Raw genomic sequence first — 19,034 nt, 5'->3', positions numbered from 1 at the left:
AACAGATAACGAGCCTACAGACGGAAGAACAGAAACCTATACGCTTCACTGATTCACCCACGCATTACGCTCATCCTTCATCATCATCCGGATATGGACACTCAGCCCAACCGCTTTCTGGAACTTCTGGACTTGGTACCAACTATACATCCACTCAACCACCGACTCCATCTCCGAGGCGGACGTCGTCTACAACGTCAGACCATCTTGCTGATCTATACCACAATTATAGAGAGAACTTCCAACCATCGCCCTCACAAGATAGAGACTATTATTATAGAGCGGAACCATATGCATACGATAGGACAGCTGATTACGTGGTTAAACATCCATATTATGGGTATGATGAATGTTCCTTTGAATACAGAGAGCCAACTCCCGACTACCGACCACCGGCGCAATACCTCACTCACAGACGGACCCCCTCAAATTCATCCGCAACAAATTCCCACGCTGAAGAATTTTCGCCGTCGAGACAATACAGAACTGACAAATACGCCTCTAAAGATAGAAGGGATGACTACCGTTCACCAAAAAATGAATATCCAAGAAAAACTAGCGATTATTCCTTACCACGAGATTTTTATAGACAAGAATCTCAAGAGAGACCCGAAGTAGAAAGGCCGGCGAACCTCGGTTTAGAATTAGCGCCTACTAAGCTACGGTCGAGCTTAAAGAAATATAATAAAAAGACGAGCGCGTCTGGTGGTAGTTCTGGTGGGGGAACACCAACCAATCCGACTCCTCCAGACAGTTTGACAAGCGAAACGGACAGTTCGTACGTGTCGGCTCGCGATGCGTCCAGCGGATCACAATCTCGGGTTCGATTCAGTCCAGAAACGATGGAAGGCAATACCACGGAGAGAAGGCCGTCGCGACACTCGTAGCGAAGGCTAAAGAAGTTCAACGACTACCTTGTTTGATTTCACAGCGGGACTGTAAATACGCTTGCGGGTAGTACGTGGAACGCTTGTTATGCTTCTTAGCAGAATAGACGCCCTCTCGCATTAAAATTGCAAAGTCGCGATCTACTGTCAGATTTTGTGGTTACTAGTTATGATTTTACATAAGACGTTTTTACAATCTATTGCTAATAATGTGTACTAGCAACGAGTAAGGTATATGTTATTGCAGTGTGCCTACGAAAAATTTACGTATAAAAACTGGCTAAATTGTAAGACCATTACTGTTAATTTTACATTTATTTATAATATAACTTTAGAATTGGATTTTAAAATGTCTTATATAAAATTGTTGTGAAAAATACACAAAACTTTATGAGATTTCGGCATTGCTACACTATTAGACAAGTAATCTCAACATGTAAGTGTCTTACATAGACATATTGCTGAGCGATTTTAATATATTTGATTATGCCATGACACGGGCTTCTTTTTAAACACTGTTGGTTGTTTGCGGTAGCTATAATTAAAACAAATATAGTTTTCATTTGGAAACTTACTACTATATTTACATACGTAATTATTAGAGGCCATGATACCGTGTCTGGTAGATTTGTTGTATTGCAATAAGCTATGTATAATCGCAATTGTGTTCATTATTTAATGTAATTGTGTATTTTCATGTACATTAATGTATAATAATATATATTCATATACATATGGCATGCTCTAAATGCCTGTCGGTTATTAGTCATATTATTTTATGGGTATGCTGTACACCAATGCAGGGTGACATCATCGTGCAGTTAGGTTAGTCAGCCATCGTACAGAATTCACTAGGAATTGGCTTTGTTTCTAGGGGGACCGCGTGGATGATGAATTGACGTGGTACATTTTACAATCTCCTCATAATAGAGAGGGTTTATTTAGTCATAATTGACAGACGTTAGATATTTTCATTAAAACGCGTTTACAGCTGAGGCGTTTATAGTGCCTAGATGAAATTCATCTGAAATAGAACAATAGTGTTTACCTCAACAGAAATATTTAATTTCATAGTTCTGCATAGATTTTATCGGACCATGATTTGTATGTTCTAGTGCCTACAATTTCGAAGATTAATATATATTTGACATTAATGATTCAATAAACTACTGTTATTTTTTGTTTCGCGCAAAATTTGCAATGGATATTAATTTGTTACGAGCCCATAGCATTATGACGTACATAAATCATGAAGACAAAATGCTAAAACTATATGTACAAAATGTAAATAATTCATCTTTTTAATTAATATACCGGCTTTTAATTTGTTAATCATGAAATAGCAACTTTCTTTTTTTCTATTATTATAATGAATTATAAATAGTACAAATGTATTTTTAAGGTGTTTTATGAACAATCGTTCAAATTATGAATATAATTTTTAACTTTTGGCGTAAATATATAATGTATATTTGAACTAACAATTAATATAATTATGTATGTGAAATTTAAAAAACAATAAGTCAATGTGTTTTGTACAGAAATGAAGCAAATGTTAGATATTTTTTACTTAAAAATCAGTAAGAGTTATCAAATAGTAATAAGTACAGCTTTTGTATCCCACAGTGAAACGTAAAATTAGGTAGAATTACTAGTCGGAATTTTGCAACAATGTATTTTAATATACTGCATATCCAACTGTAATTGATATTATATTCGATTTTAAGCTTCTTTTCACAAAACACTGTAATTCTTCAAAATATCAATATGTACCAATATCAAAATATACTTTTTATTTCAGTTTATTGATGGTCTGTTTACAATAACATTTGGATATGTTTAAAATTATCATACAATTAGGATAAATTAATATAAGGTGTATATCGGAAATTTAATTATTAAAATTAGCTTTGATATTATTAGCTGAAACCAGTGCCTAATATTAGCTGGAATGGTTCTTGAGATTACGTAATGGATAAGTGGATACGTAATTGGATATTTGGATAACTCGTTTTACTTTCGGTAACGGCCAGTAACTTAAATAGGTAACTTCGTTGGATTTTTTTTTGTGCAATATGAGAAATTATTTTACGTCCATTTTTTTTTTATTATAAATTTACTTATTATGTTGTATATTAATAATATTTATGAAACAAAATCGTCGGTGAGTTTAACAGTATTTTTATACAGTATTTGAGATTCATTATGCTAATTAATTATATTATACACTAAATTTAATATTGCAATTTGTTCTGTATTATATTGTATGTTGTAACGTGTAGTGTATATTTTTTTTAATTAGCTTCAATCAGTGCCAATATCCAATGTCTTTAAGTAATGAAGTGATTAATTTTCCAATATTTGTTCAAATATTTTGTACAGATGAAATCCAAACCAAATTATTTAAGATTTTATTAAAACCAGAGTCACAAATTGTTTTAGAGTCATAACTACACACCGTTGTAAATATATTTTATCGAGATTCACGGCGCAATTATAATATACAAAACTCTAGTCTTGAAATTTTTATTTAATTTTAATATCAGGCTAGTATTCGAGTTGTAAACGAACGACTGGCGAACGTACTACGAATGAAATATTGTGAAATGTATAAAGATTATTATTCGGCATTCCATTTTTTGTAAACCTTACATTCCATTGTTAGGTAGGCAATAGACATTGTTTTCATTTCTCCATAAAAGTTCTTTATTGACTACAATCAAAACATTCTCTTCCAAAAACTATGTCTATTTCCAACCTTGTCTGAAGTGATATTATGCTCACAAGCATTCATAAGTCGAAAGTAAATGGTGGTTCTGTGTGCCAATAACACGAGGTGGGAGGATGCCTTACATCTGTACGTTAAATCGACAAATAAAAACTAGAATAAGCTTTTTAATGTGTCTTATTATTTCTGCATTTTGTACGCCTAAATTGTTAATCTCCTTTAATTTCTAGTTTTGTACTACTGAGTTCGCATCAAATTCATCTCATACTATGTATTCCATCATTGCATAAAAAATGAGATCTTGGGGTCAAAATCAAATTATCGTACCCTTTTGGCAGCGTGCGTGTTATATGATCTATCGATTTCTGTAATAACAGTAAATTAAAAGCAAGACTTAAAAGAATCATTTATTCAATAATGAAATATATCTAAATCAGTGCATTATGAAAACATAAAGTGCTCTTACTATCTAATTAACTGTACTTACCATAATATATACAATTCACATATTTTATGTGGTAGAAAAGTAAAAAATATAAAACTGCACATAATTACAATATATATAAATCCCATGTGATTGAAATTTCTTATCTATACCTACCGCCACATAAAACATGCGGTTATTATAACATTTTTACTTCCTTAATCTATATATTTCATAAGTGCAGTTGTATTACATACATCCATCACAATGTCTTTCAAATAAGTACTTATAGTGTAATTTTAATTGGAGGACTATTAATTCCATAATTACACATCCACAGTATTTTACATAATTTAACCCTGCAATATTGTGATGCAATTTAAAAGTTACGTTTAAAACCAAAGCATTATATGCTACAAATTACATTTTACCAGAAATATCACAATCGTCGACATATTCTTGTACATCTGTAAATTTTATATTAATTTAAGTATCATTTGGCAACTGTATAGTTGCTAAGTTGGACTACTTGACTAGTATTATTTTGCATCAATCTATTTCTCCTTTGTAATGGTACCATAACAATAAAAGGACAATTCAACAATTCATTAGAGATGATACTTGTATTTTTGAAAATAATACTCGTAACAATTTGTAATTGGCAATAACTGCCAAACACTTTCTATTGAAATATAGATTGGATTTAAATCAATATTACCAAAATTGATTTTAGGTATATTATATTATTTTTAGTTCGACCGACCAATTAACAATATTTAAACTATGTACTTTTAAAATCCTATAGAAGTAAAATCAAATTAAACACGCTACATACATACATACATCATAGTGTCTTAAAATCATCAGTCTGTGTACTAAAAAATACCGAAACGTTCCAAAATGAATGCCAAGTTCATTGATTTTGAAACGTTATGGGTGAGATGGAAAAATTTTACAAAATAGAAATCTACTAAGTATAGAAGGGCATAAAATAAAATAAAATCGTATTAGTTTTACATGAACATCTTGTAAATTCAGACTTCCTTATTCTTATTATATTCGAAGTTACCTGCCAGCAAATCTTTTATTATGAATATGCCATATATCCATCATTCATTGCATTGGTGGCGATGTGCCAGAAAAACCGTTTTATTTGGCAAAGATTCAGAGTAAACCATTTAATTTACTTCATTATTCGAGTATCTATCTCTATCTATAGGCATTTTTCACATTACTGGCCGTTTAAGCAGTTTGGAACTGCGTTAGTGTTTTATCTCTGGTAACCAGTGCGGTAATTGAGCAAATTGAATTCCCTCAAAGCAAAATTCATTTGAAACCAAAACCGTGTGACGATTTTAATATGTTTCAAGGTATTTAAGTATCTGACATACTCGTACCTAATTAATATATGGCGCTAAATTTACATAGCGTAGGTATCAATTAAATTTCAATGTAAGCTCTACACTTAATCCTATTCTAGTTGCTTAATTCTTGTTTATATCGATCATTGCATTGTAATAGGAACCTGATTGGTTATAATTAAGTTACTTTAAATGTAACTTGTGGGATCAACGTAAATAGTATACGGATTGTAGAGATATATTTCCAAAACAGTTAAAACGGATCTACGTTGCTAACTCATACTGCTACTCAACTCAGTGGTAGAAAAGAAACTAATGGTTGTGTTGATGATGGAAGATTGTTTATCACAGATTATTTACGTTATGTTAAAAATAAATATTATTTTGACTCATTATTTTACTGTTCTGTGTATAAAGTAATATTAACGTGGTATATATATTCTGCATTCAAAACATTAAAATAAAAAAATACAATGGAACTATATTTTTATCATAAAAAGAAAAAAAACTTCATTGTATAATAAAACCATGAAAAAGATTAGATAATTTTATGGAAGGCTTATTTTTATCAATAACTGACCGAGTTGGTCCAATTGAAAAAATGCAATCAAATTGAATTTTATTTTAAATCCACTCACTATTTGATGACCTAATAATGTTTCAAATACATTTGAAACAGGCGCAATAGTTACGAATATTACCTTCCACATACACTTATACTCACAAATATTAGTATAGAGGTATAGATTAATAAAGTTGCTGTACTTGTTTATTTGCTTAGCACAAAATACTTATGCTTATAAATGTATGATGACCAATGAGCATTGCGCAGTGGTATTCATATATTCTTGCCTCATATGTAGATAATTTAACTACCGTTTGTTATACTTTCTATATATTGACGACTATATATGCCGTCTTCGGTGGTCTCGCGGTTTAGCACACCACTTTACTTCCAATGTTTGCGGGTTCGATTCCTCGCGCAGTATAAACATTTGAATTCTTGAGTATGGTAATTGGTATCGGTCTAGGTGTTATCTATATACCTATATTATGTATGTATTTACAAAAAAATTTATTAAGTATTTGTATCCGTTATCTATTACCCATAACACAAGCTTTGCTTACCATGGGACTAGATGGCGCTGTGTGAATTGTTCAACCACATTATTATTATTGTATCTGTAACTGTAAACAAACAAATTGATACCTGAATTGCCAAAAAACGTTTTCAGCGTTTAGTATCGCTTAACATACCCTTGAAACAACATTTGTAAAATATACTCAATGTATTATAACTTTATAACTTCTTCTATATAACTTTAATATCCGTTAAGATAATAATGATTATACTAATATAACAAATATTAGTTAAAATTAATTCCGTGCTATGTCTTTACATTAACGTTAGATATAATAGTAAACATTAAAAAAAATGAAATTAATGAAATTACACTTCATTCAATAGCTGACTACACCTTTTTAAAAAATAGCGCGGCGGCTCTGATGTTAAATAAAATATCCATCTCCCGGGCCTAAGACCTTGACCTTAGACCTTTAGAATTGTCGCTCCGATCTAGTTGACCGATACAGTTTTATATCGTCATTCACAATATTTTATGGACTTTTGTTATTGCATATGTATCTATAAATATATTGCTTTATATTAGATTTTATAAGCTGATACTATAGTTAACATAGTACTTATTTGCATATAAACCATATTTTAATATCTGAACTATGTGTATATATATTTTTTACATCACAACTTGTAGGCATAAAATGTTCGAAATTATTTCAAAACTATAGGGAATTTGTTCATTTTCAAGAATCTCTCACTGCTTTCAGGTCTGCCTGATTTGAAGTCAGTTTTTGATATGACCCAGTGGTATTTTTTTATAAAATTGTTCATTTTCTTTATATTGTGTTCAGATATGTCAGATCGCGGGACCCGTAGCATAGTTATCGTATAAAATAGATTGACCCGTCAATTATTTATGTGTGTCAGAGTATCCTATCTGTTGGTACATATAGAAGCATTATATGTATTTCGTGTTATTAGTTCTGCTATTTAAAATTATTATGTAGAATTGTTCCGAATTCTTGAACTTTGGATGTGTGTGACATTTCCATTGTTAATCGTTACTATTACATATTTATAAATAATAACAATTAGGTTCTGATGTAAAGATAAAAGATTAGATAGAGAATCCGCAAAATGTATACTAACATTATCACTTTCAGTAGTCAATACCGAATTCTAAATAAATAAAACAGTATGCACTGTGAAGGTATAAAAAAATTTGGTACACTAGTAATGAAATCGTATATTTAGGAAAATGTCATCAGGCAGTAATAAAATTTTCAGACCAAACCATTAATATGATTGTATGTTTATTTTTGTACAAATTATGTATTCATAATAAGAGTAGCTAGAATCGCAAACACCAGCAAAAAATAACCAGTTTTTGGTTGTTATATTACAAATAAAACTTGGTTTAAGCGGTGAATGTCCTGTCTTAAACGAGTAGGCAATCCATTAAATCCATTTTCCTATACGATTCTTGAATCGTATATTTTAATAAAATAATAGTTATCGTTGTAAATATTCTTTATATCATCTTGAATTTGGACGATCTTTATTTTCATTTACGTTAAATGTTTATATTGATTTAAATAATTTTATATCTTAATGTTCTCATAGTTGGTATCTATATAATTAAAATATATAAGTATACCTAAGTCACAAGTATGTTTAGAAATGCTAATGCGATGTTGGCAGTTTTTTCTTCGATTTGTCTTTTTCTTTTATTTTTTGTAAAACTTTATCATAGGTATAAGACAGTCATTTAATTCCAAATTAAGCAAAACAATATATTAATAGTATTTCGGGAAACTACAAGATACACGCTTGAATTTTATATATACATATATATATAGAAAACACCTAGACCATTACAAACAGCCATACTCTAAGTATGACTGTATGTGTGCGCGGAACAAACCCGTAAGCATCGGAAGGTAAGACAGTGAGTTAAACTGCACAACACTCCCAAGGCCACTGAGAATAAAGGATTACGGTAATTTCGTTTAAAAATAATAAGCATAGAAATACTTTTTCATTTTTATGGATATAATTTTCTGTATTTCACATATTAAATTATTTAGAGTTTTTAATTTATGTAGTATATGTTGGCCATTGTAAATCAACTAGAAAGAAAGCAACGAGCGCACAGTTAGTCTAATAAAAAGTCGAATTATTAAAAAGATGTACTCGAAGAAGAGATTTTTATTTTAAGTGGCCATATAGGGACATTTCGGAAACGCTATGTAATATTTAAAAATTTAACTGACACAAAATCATGTACCAGTTCTTGTCAATTGAAGAAGCTAGTGGAACTGGATGCTAGGGACAGTGATGAAAAATAACACGTGTAGGTTTAAGAGACTGAAAAGTCCTATATGAATAAATGTGTTTGAGTTTTATAAATATATATATATATATATATATATATAGATTACATTTAATTACTAATAATAAGGCATTCTTGGTAAGAAATATTTGTGCACAATAAATAAGTACGTATCTCTACGCATATGTGTTTAACACGTGTCAGAATACCTAAAAGCCTTGATTTTTATATTTGCGTCATAATTAGGTACAGTCGACTTCAGAGATATTGAGTGACAAGCAAGATGGTCAATAAATAATACATTTACAGCAAAGTTTGAATTTTATCTTAGCACTTCATTATCAAATTAATGTAAACAAGAATCATATCTACACGTATGTACTTGTCTACGCCAAAAATTGCCGACTGTATACAAGATTCTAATTATCTTTAACGCCACTCGAACATAGTTTTGAATTCTAATATGATTAAAATATAGGATTAACCCAACATCATCATTAAAACCTGCACTAATTCTCAAATAATATTACTGCCAACCGGCAAATTTTTTGCAGTAAGACGAAAAATTAATGACAATAATTAAAATAAATTAATACCAAAATAAGAAAAACTCTTTTACATTTATTTATACCTATAGGTCATTTTTATCACGCACTTTTATTGTAGCGTTCAGTTCTGCTGGCTGCTGAGTTGAGATTATTAAATTATGTATCCTATTTTTAATGTAAACATTTATTTTGTTGCCACTGATAGGGTGTGATTCGAATGTGTCCAAGAGTAGAAAGGAAATTGGAATACTATTAACGTTAGCTAACTTACCAACGTGACAGTTAATATATATCAAGCAAATTAACAATTTAAATAAGTAGATAGAATCATATCAAATGCTGGCTATTGTATATCATGAAATTTTACTTGGCTGCGCGCTGTGCCCATTTCCGCTTTGGTGATAAGGTAAATTGTACTATTCATTTTAAGTGTAGGTCTCACTCAGACCACAATCCGTCTTCTAATTCAATGATGTATTCAAATGCCTAAAACGGAATACGTATATTATATACTAAATTTTACCGCGGATTTATCCGCCTGATAGTATATTTTAGTTACCATTGAAATATCGTATAACGCTTTATTACTTGTTTAAAAGAACCTATATTAAAAATTAGGAATTACATTTATAGAGTAGTCAGTCAAGATAAGTTAATTTGTATACAGAGATCAGTCGTGAATTGTGATTGTCAGTCGTTACGGAACTAACACGTATTGTTGTATTATCTAAATGGATAAATTAGTAATAGAACCTACATACTAATAACAATCACACGCTGTGAGGTCCGCGATACCCTTCATACACTATTCCAATTGAGGACCAAGGTGTTTTTTATCAAGTATAAGCAATGCACGACTGCACATCTTACACCTACACATATATTATGACGTATGAGATATTGAAGACCTCATATTCCTAATCGACATAAGTGTATCATGCGATAATAAAGCACTATTAAAGTCTATTGGCAGCGAACGGGCTGTGGAAGTGTTTATTTGCCGAATCAAAACATAAAAAATATCAGTATTAGTAGAGCCCGCACTATAACTAATATTCTACCTATTAACTCACTCACGAGTTTATTGTAACTTCACTAATCGCTTTGACCGCGTGGATTTATTTGTTCTCGTGTCCGTCATGTATTTATGTACTGTACGCGCCTTTATCACTGAAACGACAAACTTTTTGACTCGAACGACATTAACTTCCCGTAGATTAATTATAGTATTTTTTCCTGTAACATTTGTTTCATATTTTGCAAGTTCTTTAATTCAATACTTGAGTTAATTCAGTAAGCAGGCAGGAATAATAAGAAATATTATCTCTGGTCCTATTTATCTTTATACCACTGTATCATTGGCTATCATAACATCCTTAATAACACTAGCCCACAATGTTAGTGATATAAACCCGTTTTTTAAATAAATATGCATATTTATAAGTTTACAAAATACGGTTTAAAACTCTACAATTTTTAAGAATAACTATGTAGGAATTAAGCAACGGACAAACTACGAATTATTATTAATTAAAAAAAATAATTACTCACCACCATATCACATTGTGATACTTTCTACTTTCACTCTTAAAACTGTTGTTTGGTAATAATTGTCCGAGTAAGAGGCACGCAGGGTTAGGCACCTAGTGCATTAATTCTAGATTTGTGGCAGTTTGAAAATTCACTTGGTCCATAGGCTCTAGTTTTTTTTTCGGATCACTGAAACATTATATTTCCTACGTCCTACTAAAACACATCCTAACCACATTTGACTTTTTGGAGAAATTTAACATTTTAAATTCTTTAATCACAAATATTATTACATCACTAATGGACTGACTTGAAGTCATATTTTATAAAATTAAAGCTATTGAACTGTCTAAGACAGTGTCAGTAATAAATACATTTATAGTTTATAACATGATAATTCTGAAACTAGAAGGCCTGACTTGCGATTGCGCCAAAAATAATATTGGATAAGTAACTGAGGACGGGAAAAACAATAACGAGAGCTATAACCCTGAGGTAACATAAACAAATAAAAAATATTTTTGCTCATCGACTACACAACATGCAATATGTAAGCAGTTTTACACAGCTGACCTGCCGCCAGACAATACACACAATTATATATTATGTACATGTTAAACTACTGCCACAAATAATTATTATATTATGGGTGGATTATTATTATTATTATTATGTATACATAACGTACGTAAATAAGGACAATAGGGTGGGGGATAAGTATATAGAAAATAAAAATAGAGAAATATACATTAATATCTATTTAAACATGAAATTTATTAAAGATTAAAAACATACAATGCTTTTGTTTACACAAAATAAAATACCTGGAGGATTTATACAGGAGCTGGGGTACACATCTTGCAAGGCGGAGCATACCCAAACTCCCGTTATGGTCAGATATACATACTGCGACAGGTCCATACATAGTCCAATAATATAATACCATATCATATGATAAAAGTGGATACACATATACGATACTGTCAAGCCAACTAAACTCACAGATAGTCATGTTTTTGCAAATATAAAACTATATTAAATCTTACAAAAATACTTATGCGACTATGAAATGCATATAGAAGATCTTCCTTCTCGACTACAAAAATATTCTGAGATTGGAATGAAATATTTCTTTTTAAGGTTTCGGCCCGGTATGATCACAAATAAAACGGCGTTTATAACGTCCGTCCACATCCTAATTATTTCTTTTCTGAGTCTTAAAGCTAACTGATAGAACCTGTCCATTGAGCGTGTATCCGTTGAGTGCTTGAATTGCCATTGCAGCCTCATCATATTCCCTCATATTTACAAAGGCAAAACCTTTGTTTTTCTTTGTTTCAGGATCCTTGATTACTTTTATGGAGTCAATTGCTCCATACGGCCCAAAAAGCTGCCACAAAGCTAGTTCCTCAGTATCCTCACCAATATTATATACATACACTGTAGTTTGATGTGGCGCTGGTGGTGCACCCAGCAGAGGTACAGGACTGGCAGGGGCTCCGAGCAGTGGCAGTGGTGTGTGGTTAGTTGCAGCCATTGGGTTAAAGCGCTGCTGGCCCTTGTTGATGAAAGGAAGGGCCTTACCAGGTGATGGTAGAAGAGGTGGTGGTGAAGCTTGTGGGAATCCAGGCGCGAAGGCGGCCGGTCGAGCACCGAACGCCGCGCTGAGGTTCGTGCCATTAAACGCGGCCGGCGTGGTCCCATTAAACACTGCAGCTGTTCCATTGTAAGCCAATGGCGAAGCGCCCACCCCGACCCGTGGAGTGGGTCGCGGTGCGTTCTTATTTGCATTGGGCTTATTGGCAAACTTAACAGCTATAGCCCCAGCACCGGGTATCGGCGTCTGTCCATTTAAATGCTTTATTGCCTCTTCTGCCTGCGACCGGCTTTCGAAACATACGAATCCGATGCCTTGTGATACACGACTATTGGTTATTATCCCAAATGAACTAAACAAGCTGTTAAGACGTTCCAGCGTCATATCAGGAGGTAGATTACTAATGTAGAGGTTCGATTCTGTGTCTGGTTTATGGCTGACTTTGTTTTCTGGATTGAGCAGTGCGAATGATACTTTTAAGGTCTTTCCTTGCATGAGGAGGCCGTTGAAAGCCGCCCGAGCCTTCTCGGCGTCCTCGTGTTTTTCATATTCCACGAAACCGTAACCCCTGTTTGCGATCAATTTACAACTCTCAATCTTGCCCATCGCAGAGAATAACGCGTACATCATGTCGCGCGTCATCAATTCGGGTATGTAATTGACCATGAGCTTGGTCGGTGACACATTGGAATTGGCGTCGCCGCCGCCATTCTCCATTTCGTTTTTTATCATTGTTCTTTTAATGAATGTACTACACTACTAAAAACAAAATACTAATAAAATTTGCAGTTTAAGAAGTTGACTAATTCATTTGCGAGATGTATATTATAGAACAAAGAAAGAACACAAAACTATAGTCACACAAAATATCAAGCAAAGCCGGTTCACAAGTTCATCATCATCACTCACTCTACTGTCGAATTGTCCGAATTGTCGATTCTCTAGAATTGAACAAGTTTTGCCAACAAAATGTTACCAGGATAACAGATGAATAACTCTTTAGTCTAATCAAAAACACTTATGACAAGCTATAAACGTTTCTGGAATTGTTGTGTGAAAATATTTTAATGAACGAAGTTTATATTTTAATAAAAATATTTTAGACTTTTGGTTTTGATTTATTAATTTTGAAAAATTATTTCTACCACTGAAGAAATATCTACTAATTTCTACTAAATTTAACAGTGTTTGCGTGGCATATTTAATTTTTTGTCTATGGTTATGAAAATTGTAGACATTACCAAATTATTTTACATGAAAAATTTAGATTATTACATTAAAACTCAAACTACCTATGATATTCTAAAAAATTAGCAATAATATTTAATATGTATACTACATCAATAACTTTATAAATTAATTTAGTTAAGATCTTATTAAGTATGTATTGTATTGTTATGTATATAGGATATTACTGAACGAGGAATTAATGATATTAACTTGCACAATAGGTTGCAAAAGAAACACACATAAAATAGTATCTTTATTTAAAACAAAGAACACAAAATATTCACATGCATCATGGGTTTATATTTTAAAAAATTTTGTACTTAGTGCCGTACAAAACTATTAACCAAAAAGTAACTGTCAATAAATTGTCTATGTCTAAATTTGACACGGGTAAAATAAAAATAAAAATTCCAGAAAAACAAACCAGCGAACTTTATAATTTTTGACAAATCTTTAATTACATCATCTACATGAAATATAAATTACTTTTGTAGGAATATAGTCTTAAGAAACGAAAATTACGCAGTAACTATGTTCCTGACGAACATTCTGTTTAAAAAAACTAAGAGCAAGTAAGTTAACCTTATCATGACTATATTTTGTTCGCATGTATTAAATACTATTAATGTTGTAAATTAGAAACTGTGTCTGTCTGTTACCTTTTTATGTCTAAATGTATCTTAAAGCAATTTGGCAAAAAGATAGTTTGGAACACTAAAATGGACGTGTTATCTTTTGTCTCAATAAAATCAGACCAAGTAGCGTATATAACCTAGTTTTCTATAAAAAATACTGTAATATGTTTTTATGTATGTTATTTTATAGAATGATCATGGTTTTAATGGAGAGTGCAGTGTCTGGACACAAATTCGTGACTATCAGAGAACGACTCGCTGACAAATTAGAATTATTACGATTTGATCCATACAGTGAGTATAACTAATGCTACTCAGAAATTGCTATTGTAGTGTTACAGTAGTTGTGAAAATAGTATTTTTTGCATATACTGTTAGACATAGGTTTTATATATAGGTGAATTTTTGCAAATTTGTAAAATTAACAGGCAGATTGTTGGATATGAAAGTAAAAACTTAGTCCCCAGTAATGGAAGTACACAATAACTGTTTTGTCATTGTAAGTTGTATGAATTAAACAATAACTTTTTTTTTATTACATTGGTATAGCAAACAACTTTCCCTGGATTCCCAAACTATGGTAAAAGCTAACCATCTCCGGTATAGATGAAAAGTATTATCAACATTGTATTATCTTGTGATATCAATGATCCACTGTGACTAAAACAAAGCTTACAGAGCAAACTTTTTGGCAATTGAAATACTGTAGACAACTTTTTAAAGTTTCTTTTGGTAAACAATTTTTATTTATATATATATGTACTTTCTTAAATATGCTAACAAATTGTCATTAAGTGACATATATGTGTGTAATGCAACACTACATTGTAGCTAAAGAATATTTCAGGGACTATACAGGTTAACGGTTGTTTACTCAGTAAGTAAACAAGCATTTTTTTTTATATTTAACTCTAATGTAGTTTTTATATGCATATTTTAAAGAAACATGTATGTTGATTATCATTACAAAAAGATAAACCTGGTTTAGCACTAGTAATAAACCATTCACCAATGTATTCCTTATTACAAAATGAAGTTTATCTCTAAATCGTGATTTGTCTATGGTCTAAAGTTAGACCTGCGATGCCCCTAGTTTAACAGTGGTCTAAATGCAAAAAATCAAACTCTATTTTAAAAATTGTATTTTAATTTGTTGTTTTTCGAAAAATATTTTAACTAAATTAAAAATATATTAACTAAAAATATTTAAAGCTAATTTTACGATAATAAAAATATATAAAAGACGGTATTTGTTATTTTTTCACTCATTTGACTTTGAAATAGTCACCATTCGCATCGATCCAATAAAAATATCCCGCCGTTCCTTTTCTCCGTATATATATATTTTCTCCTACTTGTAACTTAAAACTGATTTTCAGCCTAATAGTACATTAACAAATATTATATATTAATGAAATAGTTATAATGAAGACATAGATAAATGGAAATAAATTTATTTTTAGTTTATACATTTTTATTTGAAGTAATATTATTTTTGATCTTTTCAGTTTTCTGGTAAAACGGAACGTAATTGTACGCTAACAGACATGAGTGACTGATTTCTGTATGTAATACATAATGAACGATTTAACTGTAGTACTAAGTAGTCCTCTGTTAGATCTGGATTCGTAATAATGTTAGGTTTATTCCAAGTATTAAATGGTTTAAACCTCGACCATTTAGACCACGTTTCGTCCGAACAGATTTTTTGTAATAAGACCGTATAAGTCTATATATCATAAACAACTTGCAGTATTCATTGTTTCTAATAGGTAAATTATTATTCATGTAATGCTATTGCAGTTAAATTTCTAATGGAATTAAGTATCATTCCATGCATGCCAACTAAATGAAACTTGTAAATGAGTATGCCATGCCAACTAAATGAAACTTGTAATAAGTGACTAAGTCTTCTGAATAATATAAAAAGGCATTGTTTTATATATGCAAAAACTCTCAGCATCAGTATGTTAACAATTGATATAAAAACCAGTTCAGTTTCTTGCTAGTTCTTTTCATCTGAAGCAGTTAGCAAAATTGAATGGTCGGATTAAAATAGAATAATAAAAAAAAATATTATTAAAAAAAAAACAATATTGACTGTGGCAATTCATAGATATCAATTCTTTCTAATGCAGAACATAGATATCATAAGTATATATAAGCTATTTAATAATATATATTCTTTATTACTGTTTCAGTACAACATGAAAGTCTTTATAAAGAAAGAAAGAAGATCAGGAGCATAAAATCATCATAATAACTGTAACTTTAGGATATTAGGATTTGAAATAATAAACAATGTTATATTTAAAATGTTATAATTTAGTTATTTATTGTACTTAAAACAATAAATAGATCTTTGGATAGAATATTCTTTCACTATTTTTCTAAAAGTTATGAAATTTGGTTGTTAAGTACCAATTATCCTATTTTGCCACCAAATTTCATAGATTATGAACAGCAATGTGTCTAAAATATATGTTCAATACAATGATTTTAGAATATATGCTTTACATTTCACATTCTTATTCTAAACAGTTGAGATATCTGTATGCAATTAAATATTTCAAAATACAAATCACAATTACATATCATCAGAATGGTGCCATATCAATACATTAAGTGCTAAGAGTGCTAATAAAAAACAACAAAATATTTATTTTAATTGATACTTTCTTTACATCAGAACTGAGTGCTGATGTTTACCTATTTGCTTTGATATATGCACCTGTAGATCATATATTAAAATTCGAATTCTTAATTCATATATCAATAGGCCAAATAATATATTTTTTCGTATCACCATTTCAAAACTAACTAATACAGTAACCATTTTACATACAACAGTTAAATAAAGTATAATATTTTTGTATAATTTCACCACAATAATATATGAATAATTTTATTATCCAAATCCAATAAAGTGCATTTATTAATATTAACATCCTCTCAACTATAAATGTACTTAAATTCAGAAACACGATTATAAACATTAAGAAACACTTATTATTTACTCTCACTATCATTTTTAAATCTAAAACAGTTATGATGATATTTAAAAATAGTGTATGGTTCAGTATAAATTCAAGATAAGTTTATAAATATTTTATAGATATAATAAGAATTATAAGCAACTAAGTAAATCTTTTAATTGGTAACATGTTGTGAAAATAATATATAACATATCTAACTAAAACTGTAGTCATAATTTCTATTTATTGTATATCCAAATGTTACACAAACATGAAACACAAAACACTGTGTTACTATTTTAATGCAGAAATCTATAAACATTGGTCATGTCATCAGCTTTACATATAAATAGTAAAATTATAGGTAATAATATTATGAATAAAATTGACTAGAATATAGTGTTGAACTTTAAGGTACTTAGTCTACTAATTATCGACTATTACATCTATTTTCTATATTAGCTAAAGGTGCTGATAATAATTGTATCTATAATAATACGTATCTGTACAACAAGTAACTTTATTATTAAAATAAATTAGAATATTGACATCAAATAGTCTTCTAGTGATTAACTAAGTGATTCTGTGCATGGCCTTCTTATGGAGTTTACCTTCTCGCTACACAATTTTTGCTACCGATTACCTTACCTTGTGTTTTAATTTTTGGAATTGTAATGCAGGCTTTTACCGATGCAATGCATGAAAAATGGCTGCACAAGACACTTCAAACCTGCGAAAGTTATCACTGACGGATACGACTTTAGCCAGAGGTCACCGCTACGGGTTCGACCCTCGGCTCAGGCTGTCGTAATTTCGATCTCTATTTATATGGCATTGCAGGAGACATCTAATCCTATCTCGTATAATCCACGTTACGGCCACCATGCACGAATTTTAGGGACTATAATAGAAAATTAAAGTATTAATTACTATAAGACATTTGGTAGGTAATACATGAATATTAGTTAATAATATTTAAAAATAAACTAATACATGTTTATACATGTAGGTGCTTCAAACTATATACTGTATGTACTCCGATTAAGATTATTAAATTATAAGAGAATAACTGTATACTAGTTATGTAATTAATTCTAATTACAATGTTAACATTCTCAGTTTTATAATATTATTATATAATTAGCAATTAACAATGAAATTGAATAAATTTTGGTCCACTAACAACAAGAGATGAGGGTACAAATGTTGAAGGAATGATATCATTAAAATTAATTTACAATTAGGTATTTATTATAAGTACTTCAGAGAATGAAAACGTCAACAGTCAATATTACACTGCTGCCTTTGGCCAAATCTAATCTTATCAATATTCGACCGAAGATTTATATTGGCAATGCAGCATTTTTTATGCAGTTTGGCATTTTTGAGACATTATTTATTTAACAATGAATGTACCCAAAATGTTCATGGAAGTTGTACTTTTTTACACAATATGAAATGAATTTTAAGAGCATTTATTTGATGCTTGACAACTTGACTTAGTGAATTATTTAGTGTGTTGATAACACGTTCTATGTTCAAATCAGTCATCACATAAAGATTCTGGTCTAAGTCCACCTCTAAATTTAGCAAAGCATTTGTCAACAATAACAAACTAGCTTCCTAGGCATTTTGTTATTGTTGTTAAGTGTACCTATCAATCATGGATGTCTAAAACTCTATTGGAGTTTTAGACATCCATGATT

The 19,034-nt window shown here is 30.6% G+C and overlaps 3 protein-coding genes across 4 annotated transcripts in view; 2 read left to right on the top strand and 1 right to left on the bottom strand.

Annotated features, from left to right (window-relative positions):
- LOC131841298 (mitogen-activated protein kinase kinase kinase 11-like) overlaps positions 1-5,887 on the top strand; it is a 42,573-nt gene extending 36,686 nt beyond the window's left edge. For both annotated transcript variants that reach the window (XM_059189628.1, XM_059189619.1), the window contains exon 11: positions 6-5,887. In XM_059189628.1, coding sequence (XP_059045611.1) covers positions 6-887 — 882 coding nt within the window. In that variant the 3' untranslated portion in view covers positions 888-5,887. The remainder of the gene's footprint in view (positions 1-5) is intronic.
- A 5,750-nt stretch (positions 5,888-11,637) lies between these two features.
- LOC131841017 (ELAV-like protein 1) lies at positions 11,638-13,447 on the bottom strand. The gene has a single exon (XM_059189251.1). The coding sequence runs from the start codon at positions 13,218-13,220 to the stop codon at positions 12,087-12,089; it is 1,134 nt and encodes a 377-aa protein (XP_059045234.1). The 5' UTR covers positions 13,221-13,447; the 3' UTR covers positions 11,638-12,086.
- A 644-nt stretch (positions 13,448-14,091) lies between these two features.
- On the top strand, positions 14,092-16,699 carry LOC131841260 (large ribosomal subunit protein bL33m). The gene is made up of 3 exons (XM_059189546.1): positions 14,092-14,290; positions 14,544-14,647; positions 16,555-16,699. The coding sequence occupies exons 1-3, from the start codon at positions 14,250-14,252 to the stop codon at positions 16,611-16,613; spliced, it is 204 nt and encodes a 67-aa protein (XP_059045529.1). The 5' UTR covers positions 14,092-14,249; the 3' UTR covers positions 16,614-16,699.
- Positions 16,700-19,034: the final 2,335 nt, after the last annotated feature.

Source organism: Achroia grisella, unplaced genomic scaffold, assembly GCF_030625045.1.
Source record: "Achroia grisella isolate CSIRO2021 unplaced genomic scaffold, CSIRO_AGI_Agris_v1 utg1063, whole genome shotgun sequence".
NCBI classification, from domain to species: Eukaryota; Metazoa; Arthropoda; class Insecta; order Lepidoptera; family Pyralidae; genus Achroia; species Achroia grisella.
Note: the sequence above shows the minus strand (reverse complement) of the source record. Positions and strands in the feature narration are given on the sequence as shown.

Excerpts from the sequence above, each read along its gene's own strand:
- LOC131841017 (XM_059189251.1), bottom strand. The coding sequence starts at position 13,220 with ATGATAAAAAACGAAATGGAGAATGGCGGCGGCGACGCCAATTCCAAT.
- LOC131841260 (XM_059189546.1), top strand. The coding sequence starts at position 14,250 with ATGTTCCTGACGAACATTCTGTTTAAAAAAACTAAGAGCAA. Across the intron at positions 14,291-14,543 it reads TTTAAAAAAACTAAGAGCAA|AATGATCATGGTTTTAATGG; the intron begins GTAAGTTAACCT and ends GTTATTTTATAG. Across the intron at positions 14,648-16,554 it reads ATTACGATTTGATCCATACA|TACAACATGAAAGTCTTTAT; the intron begins GTGAGTATAACT and ends TTACTGTTTCAG.